This window comes from Mytilus californianus, unplaced genomic scaffold, assembly GCF_021869535.1.
Source record: "Mytilus californianus isolate M0D057914Y unplaced genomic scaffold, xbMytCali1.0.p SCAF_10, whole genome shotgun sequence".
NCBI classification, from domain to species: Eukaryota; Metazoa; Mollusca; class Bivalvia; order Mytilida; family Mytilidae; genus Mytilus; species Mytilus californianus.
In genome coordinates, this window is record NW_026262582.1 from 15626234 (window position 1) to 15639451 (window position 13218).

At 32.8% G+C, this 13218-nt stretch overlaps 1 protein-coding gene and 1 long non-coding RNA gene across 2 annotated transcripts in view; one reads left to right on the forward strand and one right to left on the reverse strand.

Annotated features, from left to right (window-relative positions):
- Positions 1 to 324: 324 nt before the first annotated feature.
- On the reverse strand, positions 325 to 3878 carry LOC127717681 (uncharacterized). Its single transcript, XR_007989291.1, has 3 exons — positions 3737 to 3878; positions 2698 to 2753; positions 325 to 881 (listed from the first exon to the last, which is right to left on the reverse strand). It is a non-coding gene; the product is annotated as an uncharacterized LOC127717681 (long non-coding RNA).
- Positions 3879 to 4089: 211 nt separating this feature from the next.
- LOC127717674 (transcription initiation factor TFIID subunit 5-like) overlaps positions 4090 to 13218 on the forward strand; it is a 40837-nt gene continuing 31708 nt past the window's right edge. Inside the window, exons 1-2 of the mRNA XM_052223418.1 lie at positions 4090 to 4253; positions 7119 to 7231. Of these exons, the coding sequence (XP_052079378.1) occupies positions 4155 to 4253; positions 7119 to 7231 (212 nt within the window). The 5' untranslated portion in view covers positions 4090 to 4154. The remainder of the gene's footprint in view (positions 4254 to 7118; positions 7232 to 13218) is intronic.

Here is a 13218-nt window from a genome sequence, read left to right on the forward strand (position 1 = left end):
TCTATACTACTGAGAAGTAAAACCAGAATTTAGGAATATTTATATAAGGTATTCATGGAATATATTGAAAAGTACCAGTCAACATGAAAGATAATGAAACCCCTGTATATCAGATGATAATTTGCTTTTTTTTTATGTTCCATTGTGGCCATGTTGGTTGATTGGCAGGAGCAAAAAACTCTTTAAAACTACTAGATTCCCCACAGATGATTCATCTTGTAAATTGGTCGGGTGGGGTGCAGGTGTTCAAGATTTTTGAAAGAGTTGACAACAACCGATGCTAAGATGTGGCACTCAAACAACCCATCAGACTAATAAGAAAAATTTTGTTTTTTTTCTTTAATATTTTCAAAACTTCAACTGAACAATTCAATCCATGCAATTTCATGTCTTTGGATAAATTGGATCATTACTAAGTCTAAGATATTACAAAATATGTTCTCATTGTGAGAGCCACCAAAGCTTCAACAGTGGTTACCATTCAGATGCCTAGCCTGGTCGCCATGGAGACTTCCACGCAGTAGACACCAATTCTTCTTCCTCTTCCTCCTCCTTTTTCTTTAAAAAATAGTCCCCAAAGTTGAACCCCTGATGACAAAATGTTGTTGTTGCTTTGTGTTGCTGTTGATGTATGTCCGTGTTGGTTCTCCTTGACAACATATATTGTTGTTGAAACAGCCATGTTTTCAGTCAAAAACATGGTACCTGATCAAACTAAGACTCTGATCACGTGACCATGTTAATTCATCATCATCGTTTTCTTCATCATCATCATCATCTGTAAGAGTTTAGGAATAAACACATGGCTGCAACACCTTTGTCTACAGCTGAACACATCAATTGGAGTTTTGAAAATAAACGATGACAACGTCTACTTTGACCTGAAAGTAATACAAATACATTTAGAATAACACTCATACAATGATAAACCTGAAACTGGGAAAAATCTAATGCGGTAGATTTTGGGAAGAAAATTGTCTTGTTTTTAATGGAAGAGCCCTCAGGACAATAACCACCTCTAAAATCAATTCCAAAGAGATCCATACAATAATACTCCCAAGTTATTGACTGGAAACCAAATGCCTTTGAACAATACCAACATACCATTATACAACCACAAAAATAATAAATTACCATTAAAGTCTAATGTTTTCCAGTTTAAACCAGACAAGATTTTTTTATTTCAAAAATTTGCCCCAATGTTTTTATCAGCATGTTAACATGCTAGCCGACTGAGCAAAGTTTATCAGCCAAGACGAGACAAAAATGTTTAGGCAATCTTTTTCTTTGTTGTATTTTCTATTATCTTACTATTGCAATTTCCCTGATCAACTTTAAAAGGTAGCTAGGGTCAACAGGCCTCTACAATAAATTTTTTTCAAACTTAAGTACAAACCAAAACTTTCTTGTCCGAATGAAATTGTAACTTGTCCAAAAAAAATCTTAATAATAACCTTTTTTGCGTTTTAAGTTGATTCAAGGAACAAAATGAATTATAACAATAGAACAGAATTTGATTTATATCTTTTGAAATACTTTTCAAAAATATGAGTTGAGAACAACTGAATCTAGTCATGTCACAGGACTTAGATTCTAGCTTTCTTCAATGCCAAAGTCTCATCAGACTCTGCACATGAGGCACCATCTGATAGGCCTGTCAATGTACACCCATTGGATTTGTATCTTGGTTTTTAAGTTGAAAAAAGTGTTTTCAAATGCAATCAATAAAAAAAGAAGATGAGGTACATGTATGATTGCCAATGAGACAACTCTCTGCAAGAGACCAAATGACACAAAAATTAACTACTATATGTCACCGTATTGCAAGTATTGCTTTTTTTTCTACATATGATCAAATACGATTTTGTGAATTTTATGGTACATAATTTCTTCATTTTTATTTAAAAAATATTATTTGTTAAAAAATTACCGGTATGGTATTTATTATAAAGCAACAGAATAAGGTCGGAAAACGGGAAAACGAGGTACTGATTTGTCTTGGTCCCGAAATGTCTCCTGCATTGCCACACTGTCTATTAATCATGTCTATTAAATATGTCTCCTACAGTGCCATACTGTCTATTAAATTTGGAGCAGATTTCCGAGCTGGTGACGAACTGTCTTGAAAAGTTACCTTGTTTACAAAGCGCATCGCTGATCCGGATCAGTAAGACTGGTTTCGGAGAAAAGTATGCCTTAAACCTCTTAAAAAGTACCTGACAAAGAACAGTTTTAAAGTATCGATTGCAAGTAAACATGTCAAATTAATACTTGTTTTTATCTTCTTTTCTTGTTTTTTGTTTATAATTGTGGTTATAATTACTTTATTCATCAAAGTTGGATTAAATTTATTTTCTGCAGAATAATTTTACTTGTCCCGTCGGACAAGCTTGATATAGCTTTTACTTGTCAGACCTTTTTTCCTCTGGTACCGGACAATCGGACAAGCGTTATTGTCGAGGCCTGGTCAAGTGCATGTCTTATCTTTGCTCTGTTTCTTTGACCCATCTGTATTTAAATCAATGTTGAAAAGTATATTGTATACACTCTATAAACTAGTCTCCTTATAGTCTAAGGTCAAATGTTGACCTCTGGATGTCTTTATGCTTGTTTCAGGACGAGAAATCGTATATTATAATAGACTTGGGAGATAATTATAAGATATACAAATGTATAAGTTATTATAAATATAAATACCTTGCCCTCATCTTCCTCCTTTTACGCTTCAACCTCCTCATACGCTTCTTGCGCCACTGAAATCAGAAAATCTAATGTTCAACTTCATGCAAGTATTTTAAAACTGTTTAAACAAATATTTGCATGGATGAGCTTAAAAGATTTAGTCGATTAAGAACCCGATCCTGGACTTTACTAGGGAGTCGATTGAGGGAACCTACAATTTTTATATAATAGGTAGAGAACCTGCTATCCTTCATATAGGACAATTTAAGGGCATTTTATTTGAACTGAAATTCACAAGGCTTTGGACCTTTCATCCTAATTCATATCTGTACACCTGTTGAACTTGAAGTGCACTATGCAACCACAAATTTTACATATATATTTGTACAATAACAGGTTATGTTTATGAAGATCAACTTCTTTCATTACTGTTTTTTACACAATTATATCAAATAATAGCTTACTTATGTGTTTAATTTTCAGTTCTTGATGCATAAATCCCATTATATTTGTAGTTCATGGAGCAAAAGCCTAATGTCGTCTGAAGATTACATGCATTAATAAATCTTTTATTCCTTTCTTTAGACTTGTCTTGTTTTAAAGAGTGCAATGGCAGCAAGAGGATCATATTTGAGGGATTTTTGAAATGTTTTTAAGACATTGCACGTGTTGATAGAAACTTCCCTTGCATCTGGACATCTATACATGATTTTCCAACTAGTGCCGATAACCTTGTGTTCATTACATAGAAATATAACCGATGACAACATGAGATGTGGTGTCACTCTCCCCATTCTGTGTGAATGTTTTCTAATGTGCATGGTCCGCATGGTACACGTTATGCGTTTATATGTCCCCAAATCAAATGCAATCAGTGTAGGTCATAACATGTGGTGTAATTTAACATATGTTCTTTAACTTAAAGAATAACTAAAAGTCACTAAGCGCCAAGAAGTTAACTGTCACCCCTTTCCATACCAAATGCATAATTAATGGACACAAATGCGTGTTATGTTCATAAATACTAAGATAGACATTTAGGTTACGTGCATACCTTTGCTCTCATCTTGCTTTATTATCTGAAATAAATGAAAATACAAATGTAGAATAACAAATTAACAAAAGATGGCAAGATAATTTAGTGATTGAGATGGATTTGTTTTCGAAATAAATTTCATGCGACTTACCAGCAACACGAAAACGGAAGAAAGGACATAGCCTATGTTCAAAACATACTATCTAAAATTGGGAATAATCTATAGAAAATCATATGAAATACAGTCAACGATAATAGATAAATAAATTTATTAAATATTTTATGTACCTGATGTTTTTTTTTTTTATTTCATCAATTTAGATATTATTAAAAAAAAAAGTTTAAAGACTAGTTACTGGTACCTACGGGTTCCTTCATAGAGTGAAAATACGCATGGTTAACAGATGGACCGGCCAGACGAAAACAATTTTTTAAAATGAATAGTTTACAGTCACAGTCTTCTCCCAAATCGGACGTTTCAGACAAACAGACACTGTTAGCTGTCTTACAATTTCTGAAGAAGAACAACTTAAAGGTCAATTAATCTGAATCTTGGCCGGTGTCGTGTATATTTAATTATGCAAACCAGGGACTATATAGATTTTATTTTACTGTAGTGACAGTAGTGTTGCTAAAACTTGTTCCCAAACCCATAAAGACCTACCCTAACTAACCCTTAATAATAATACTCCTTAATGCTATCTCAAACCAAAAATTTAACCATATCCTAAAACAAACCACAAGAGCAAACTGAACCCTAAGCCTAAATTTTAAAAGGTTTGGAAAGATCCTCACCTATTTTCAAGGCAGTGTCTGCACGTACCCGCATGTGGGTACGAATAGCCAAATTGCCGTTCGTAGGCTACGCGTACCCGCATCTGGTTTTATAATAAAATGGTATCGGATTGGGAATGAAACGTGAAATATATACGGAAATTATCGCAATTAGTGAATTAATTGATTAAAACTACTTAGAATAGAAGTTTCATAAATATTAATATATAGATAAGTGAACAGTTTTTCTCAGTTAATAAATATTCTTAAAATGGAAGAGAGTGATATACATGTGGGGAAGACATTTCAAAGTTATCATGAATAGGAACAATTTGATCAAAACTATCAGTCGATTAATTTTATACAATTGTATAAAAGAAACTCGGAGTCAATTGCAGCTGCAGAGAAAAGAAGAACTGGAAACACAAAAATAAAAGAGGAATTAAAGTTTAACAGAATAAATTTTTCCTATATTCACGGAGGCAAAAAATTCTAAACAAGTTCGACAGGAAAAAGGCTGAATACATTATTTCTGATAAAACAAAGGCCGATGCCAATAATCTTCTAGAAGCTTCGTTAATAAATAAAAAATATTTGACGAAAATGTAAACCTTCAGCGCATCAAAAAATATTTTACCTCTGAAGCGTGGAAGCAACTTAAAATTCGGATCAACTAAAGAAGAGAATCATGTGAATCGACATGTATCAAATGTCAAAAAAACCTACACGATCAGGACTCTTTGGCCTGTGATTGTTGTTTGGACTGTCAACATTTGAAATATGTGCCAAAACAGAGACATATAATACAATGTATTATATGTCTCTGGCCAAAACAATCCTATTGGATATTAAAATTTGTTCCAAATCTTAATTTACTTACATGAATCTTTTAAAATTGGTTTAATTTGACGCCTTTATAACTTGCTTCTTTAATTTTTATATAGACACCCAAGCTTTAATTTTAGTCGTTTAAGATATTTTAAAATTTCAGTTTCTGTTTTACATTTTACTCAAAGATTAATTTTAAATCTCATATAGGTATTTTTCAAATTCAGTAAAATTTAAGTCTTTAAATTTGAATTTACATTTAATAATAGTATTAAATTTTTTTTCATGTTTACAGGTAGTCCTATAATATATGCCTTCGCATTATATATTCACTATTTAAAGTTTTCATGCTGATATTTTCATTTTTTTTAATGGGTGGCACATTGATAATAATAATAAAAAAGAAAAAATAGCAAAATAAGTAAAAAGAAAACAGAAATAGAAAATTGAACTCGGGGGCATTATTTTCATTTTCAATCAGTGTGCATTTAATTTGCAATGTTTATTATGTATTATTAACTAATAAATACAATTTGAAAACATTATTTTTCATACTCTTCGCTCGTTCTACACGATATCCCCATATTATCGATAATTTCTGTATATATTTCACGTTTCATTCTCGATTCGATGGCATTTTATTATAAAACCGTATGTGGGTACGCGTAGCCTACGAATGGCAATTTGACTATTCGTACCCGCATGCGGGTTCGCGCAGACACTGCCTATTTTCAAAGGCTGACAAAGCTTTCATGTTACATTGCTGTCTGTTACTTTATTTTGAAACAATAAAAAAACAAATTTATAGCAATACGCTAACTAAAACATGATTAAAAAAAAATTGCAACACAAAACAAATAAAAATGGTAGGAACTTGTGGGGTGTGAAATGCCGAAAGTGAAAGGGGGCGAACGCAAACGTTACTTTTTGCGAAGGGATCCTAATTCATTTGAAGTATAGAATCATCAAGATTGCAAATTCAGCAACATTTAAAGGATACTTTTATGTGAAGAATAACATATAATCTTTTATAATCAGTAAATTGCACAAACTTTCTTTAAATATTTTGGCTTGGTTGACACAATAGACAGTCCTAGTGGACTTTATAGACGGTCAGAGTTGATTTATTAGTCTGTCCAAGTTATTTTTGGGCCCAATTGTCCCATATTGCCCAGTATAACCAATTTTGAGAGTATTGCAAAGATGACATGTATTCAACCAAGACAGGCAAGACTGCAGTCTCTTTCATTGGTAACTGTGGGAAAGACAGAAAAATTTTAAGATTTTGGATGCACTCTTACATGTATATGTATAGATTTCCTACTTTTCATTTTCTACTTACTGTAGTGAAGACTTTATCCTCTGATAATATATATAGTTATGATAGTCATGATAATTGTGTTACCTATTTTTCAATCAATAATTCTTTGCTTATCGTTTTAAGACTATCTTTATTTAGTAATAGAAGGAAATTATACGTTTTGCAGAAAGACTTGACTGTATGTATTCAACTTTAGGTAGATTTCTTAAAATTTCAAATTTTTTTAATTATGGGCATACATTCTACATGTGAAACTTCCGTCCAAAGGTCAATATGTTTTTACAGGTCTCCTAATGTTCCCCCATTGAAAAAATCAATATCCTGTGTATAATAATAATTTCATTTATGAAAATTTTAGAGGCCATTATTATTACATTTGTTTACAAACATTTACTATTGTAAGTGGTAAAAACCTTATATAAAAATAAGGAGATGTGGAACTGAGTTGTGCAAAGTTGTTCACTTTTATTATTGCAGTGTACAGAAGAATTGTTGAAGAAAGAGGCTGGGGTAACAGATGATGATGTTAAACCACAAAGTGTTGGACAAAGTGAAAGTGATGTAGCCAATGCATTGGCTGCTTATAAAAGGTAGGGCAAACTACAAAACCTGGCAAGTGAAAATTATGTTGCCAATGCATAAGTTGCTTATGAAAATCTCACAAAGTGAAAGGGATGTCACAATATTGGCAAAGGTTTTGATGTGAATAAAATATCTTTTGTGTATTAGGCTGTTGTTCATTATTTTTTTTTAAAAGCTATAAAATGGTCTTATTTTTCAAATCTATACATGTCTATAGGTCAACTTTGACCTGTTAATGATCCCACAGTTACCTAGCAAATTACAATTCTGTACTTAAATGACAACACTACATGACATCATATTCAAAGTATTAAAGCTTTTACTATTTTTGCTGTTTTAGGGCGATATGATGGCTCATATCATACCTTCTCAATTTGTTTTTACTATTTTTGCTGTTTGAGGACTCATATCATGCCTTCTAAATTTGTATCTTGAAACATTCAATGCAAATAAAAAAATAATTTTAAAGGTTTTTTTTTTATCTTTTTGTCAATAAGAGGCATATATAATAACTATTAAGTTGATTTTATAATGTCAGAAATTATTCACAAAGGGAAGGCTGTAATTGATTTTGGGGGTAATTGCCTCAAAATTTTAGGAATTAGGGGCCAAAAAAGGGGCAAAAAACAAGCATTTTTCTAGTTTCATGACAATAACTTGTGTGTAAGTGTTTGGATATTTCTGAAATTGTACTACAAGGTTCCATATCACAAAGGGAAAGCTGGAATTGAGTTTGGGGGTAATTGCCTCAAAATTTTAGGAATTGGGGGCCAAAAAGGGGCCAAAAATAAGCATTTTTCTAGTTTCCAGACAATAACTTGTGTTCAAGTGTATGGATCTCTCTGAAATTGTACTGCAAGGTACCATACCACAAAGGGAAGGCTGGGATTGAGTTTGGGGGTGATGAATCATAAGGGGGTTCAAAAAATTGGGGGGGGGGATTTTTTTTTTTTTTTTTTTTCTTTTTTTCCTTTTTTTTTTCTTTTAAAATTTTCCATTTTAAGTTGGTTATTTCTGATTTATATTTAAAAGCAAATGATAATGATATGGTAGGAGATACACACCAAACAGGATGTGTAAATTATTATATAATAAGTATTGTGCAATAGCAAGAAATTTTCAATTGCACAGTATTGCACAATAGCAAGAAATCTTCAATTGCACAGTATTGCGCAATAGCAAGAAATCTTCAATTTAACAGTATTGCGCAATAGCAAGAAATATCCAATAGCACAATATTGCGCAATAGCAAGAAATTGTCAATTGTACAGTATTGCGCAATAGCAAGAAATATTCAATTGCACAGTATTGTGCAAAAGAAGATACTTCGTATAAATTGCTTATTTCTTGATCAATTTCAATGGGGTTTTATTCTTGAATTCTTGGGGTTCTTTAATATGCTGAATCTAACCGTGTATTAAGTTTTTGGATTTTGGGCCCCGTTTTTAAATTGGTCCACATTGAGGTCCAAAGGGTCCAAAATTAAACTTTGTTTGATTTCATCAAAAATTAAATTATTGGGGTTCTTTGATATGCCGAATCTAACCGTGTATTTAGATTTTTAATTTTGGGTCCCGTTTTTTAAATTTGTCTACATTAAGGTCCAAAGGGTCCAAAATTAAACTTAGTTTGATTTTAACAAAAATTGAATTCTTAGGGTTCTTTGATATGCTGAATCTAAACATGTGTTTAGATTTTTGATTATGGGCCCAGTTTTCAAGTTGGTCCAAGTTGGGGTCCAAAATTAAACTTTGTTTGATTTCAACAAAAATTGAATATATGGGGTTCTTTGATATGCTGAATCTAAACATGTATTTAGATTTTAGATTTTTGGCCCAGTTTTCAAGTTGGTCCAAATTGGGGTCCAAAATTAAACTTTGTTTGATTTCAACAAAAATTGAATATATGGGGTTCTTTGATATGCTGAATCTTACCATGTATTTAGATTTTTTATTTGTGGGCCCGCTATCAAATTGGTTCATATTGAGGTCAAAAGGGTCCAAAATTAAACTTTGTTTGATTTCATCAAAAATTGAATTATTGGGGTTCTTTGATATGCCAAATCTAACTGTGTTTTTAGATTTTTAATTTAGGTACCCGTTTTTTAAATTTGTCTACATTAAGGTCCAAAGGGTCCAAAATTAAACTTAGTTTGATTTTAACAAAAATTGAATTCTTCGGGTACTTTGATATGCTGAATCTAAACATGTGTTTAGATTTTTGATTATGGGACCAGTTTTCAAGTTTGTCCAAGTTGGGGTCCAAAATTAAACTTTGTTTGATTTCAACAAAAATTGAATATATGGGGTTCTTTGATATGCTGAATCTAACCATGTATTTTGATTTTGGACATTGGACCATAATAGGTAAATTAAAAAAATTGAAGTTCTTAGACCACATTCTTTCTGTGTCAGAAACCTATGCTGTGTCAAATATTTAATCACAATCCAAATTCAGAGCTGTATCAAGCTTGAATGTTGTGTCCATACTTGCCCCAACTGTTCAGGGTTCGACCTCTGCGGTCGTATCAAGCTGCGCCCAGCGAAGCATTTTATTTATAGTGTATGACCATTGTACTTGAAAATCTTATTTCGCACAGGAAAATAGGGAAACTGTACCAGTTAGCACAAAATATTAAAAAACGAAATTTTCAAATGTTTTGAATTTTTAATTTCCTTGTTCTTACTACATGTACTATTTGACCATATAATTTACACAAATAGTATTTTCTTGTTTTAGAAGTGTAGCAAGTGTTTAATAAGGCTACCATTGTTGGATGCATAAGTCGGTGTGTCTAAGGTCCAGGGTAAAAACTGACTCCCCCCTATTTCTACCATTTTTATACGACCGCAAAAAAATTTTTGTGGTCGTATATTGGTATGACGTTGGCGTCGTCGTCATAGTCGTCTGGCGTCGTCCGAAGACACATTGGTTTTCGCACTCTAACTTTAGTTTAAGTTAATGGATCTCTATGAAATTTTACCACAAGGTTCAATACCACAAAAGAAAGGTTGGGATTGATTTTGGGGGTTATGGTACCAACAGTAAAGGAAATGGGGGCCAAAAAGGGGCCAAAAATAAGCATTTTTGTAACTTTCAGACATAACTTGTGTGTTAGTGTATGGATCTCTCTGACATTGTACCACAAGGTTCCATATCACAAAAGGAATGCTTGGATTGATTTTGGGGGTAATTGCCTCAAAATTTTAGGAATTAGGGGCCAAAAAAGGGGCAAAAAACAAGCATTTTTCTAGTTTCATGACAATAACTTGTGTGTAAGTGTATGGATCTTTCTGAAATTGTACTACAAGGTTCCATATTACAAAGGGAAAGCTGTAATTGAGTTTGGGGGTAATTGCCGAAACGTTTAGGAATTGGGGGCCAAAAAGGGGCCAAAAATAAGCATTTTTCTAGTTTCAGGACAATAACTTGTGTTCAAGTGTATGGATCTCTCTGAAATTGTACTGTAAGGTACCATACCACAAAGGAAAAGCTGGGATTGATGATGGGGATAATTGCCTCAATATTTTAGGAATTAGGGGCCAGAAAGGGGCAAAAAACAAGCATTTTTCTAGTTTCAGGTCAATAACTTGTGTGTAAGTGTATGGATCTTTCTGAAATTGTACTACAAGGTTCCATATCACAAAGGGAAAGCTGGGTTTGAGTTTGGGGGTAATTGCCCTAAACGTTTAGGAATTTGGGGCCAAAAAGGGACCAAAAAACACATTTTTCTAGTTTCCAGACAATAACTTGTGTTCAAGTTTATGGATCTCTCTGAAATTGTACTGCAAGGTACATTACCTCAAAGGGAAGGCTGGAATTGAGTTTGGGGGTGATGAATCATAAGGGGGTTCAAAAAATTGGGGGGGGGGATTTTTTTTTTTTTTCTTTTTTTCCTTTTTTTTTTCTTTTAAAATTTTCCATTTTAAGTTGGTTATTTCTGATTTATATTTAAAAGCAAATAATAATGATATGGTAGGAGATACACACCAAACAGGATGTGTAAATTATTATATAATAAGTATTGTGCACAGTATTGCACAATAGCAAGAAATCTTCAATTGCACAGTATTGCGCAATAGCAAGAAATCTTCAATTGCACAGTATTGCGCAATAGCAAGAAATATCCAATAGCACAATATTGCGCAATAGCAAGAAATTGTCAATTGTACAGTATTGCGCAATAGCAAGAAATATTTAATTGCACAGTATTGTGCAAAAGAAGATACTTCGTATAAATTGCTTATTTCTTGACCAATTTCAATGGGGTTTTATTCTTGAATTCTTGGGGTTCTTTAATATGCTGAATCTAACCGTGCATTTAGTTTTTGGATTTTGGGCCCCGTTTTTAAATTGGTCCACATTGAGGTCAAAAGGGTCCAAAATTAAACTTTGTTTGATTTCATCAAAAATTGAATTATTGGGGTTCTTTGATATGCCGAATCTAACCGTGAATTTAAATTCTTAATTTTTGGTTCCGTTTCCAAATTGGTCTACATTAAGGTCCAAAGGGTCCAAAATTAAACTTAGTTTGATTTTAACAAAAATTGAATATATGGGGTTCTTTGATATGCTGAATCTAAACATGTATTTAGATTTTTGATTATGGGCCCAGTTTTCAAGTTGGTCCAAATCGGGGTCCAAAATTAAACTTTGTTTGATTTCAACAAAAATTGAATATATGGGGTTCTTTGATATGCTGAATCTAACCATGTACTTAGATTTTTAATTTGTGGGCCCCGTTATCAACTTTATCCACATTGAGGTCAAAAGGGTCAAAAATTAAACTTTGGTTGATTTCATCAAAAATTGATTTCTTGGGGTTCTTTGATATGCTGAATCTAACCATGTATTTAGATTTTGGATATTGGACCATAATAGGTGAATGTTCAATTTAAAATTTTTAAGTTCTTAGACCACATTCATTCTGTGTCAGAAACCTATGCTGTGTCAAATATTTAATCACAATCCAAATGCAAAGTTGTATCAAGCTTGAATGTTGTGTCCATACTTGCCCCAACTGTTCAGGGTTCGACCTCTGCGGTCGTATCAAGCTGCGCCCTGCGGAGCATTTTATTATTATGATAAAATCAAAGAAAATTAGTTTCAATCCACCTTTCCATGTGAAACCCTCTACATCAACCTTAAAGATTTCCAGATTTCAGACATTAATAATAAATTAAACATACAAAATTAAACTTGAAGAAAAGCTGCATGTCTTTCTTTTTGACTCTGCTGAGCTATAATTGGCAGTAAATATGAAAAACAAATTATATATGTGGATAATAAATATGATACATGCCTGGATTTGTGTTTTTCATTTTTATTTCTAATTATTTTGTGGTTATGTTGCTGTCTAAATGTTACTTTATACATCTCCTTTCATTCATGAGCCAAGATAAAAATTTGATTGACAGTTTTTTTCATGTCCAGGGGCAAATATTTCAAACACATTCAGGATGAGAACAAAATATAAATAGATGTAATAGCTTGGTTCTGTAATAGGGATCGACCGGGGAAAAGGAGGGGAATTTCAACAGTCACCAGCTGAAAATGTGGCCAGGTATAATGGATAGGGCATGAATTTTCTTCCTTGCATCAGGCTACCCACGGACCCATAAAAGAGTTGCTGCAAAAATTCTTAACGTGCAGGGAGCGTGGTACTCTCTCTTCACGAGGCCTCAATTCGTCCCTTTTCTAACCGGACGTGGTTGCGTACTCACACATCCCGCACAACCAAACAGATGCTCCACTTTGACAAGGGTTTTACTTGTGGTCGGAGGAAAACCATATTTCTATACCACCAGTCACCTTTGGGGTTCAAGGATGAAGACATACTACTGTACATGTCTTGTATGTACAGAAAATGAGAATAACACAGGCCTGTATATAAGTAACATATATATATGTACAGGCACTCTTTCATACATTCAATTCAAAATATGGACTTAAAATATGAACAATTTCATTATTTGTTATGAATTAATCTAAGTTA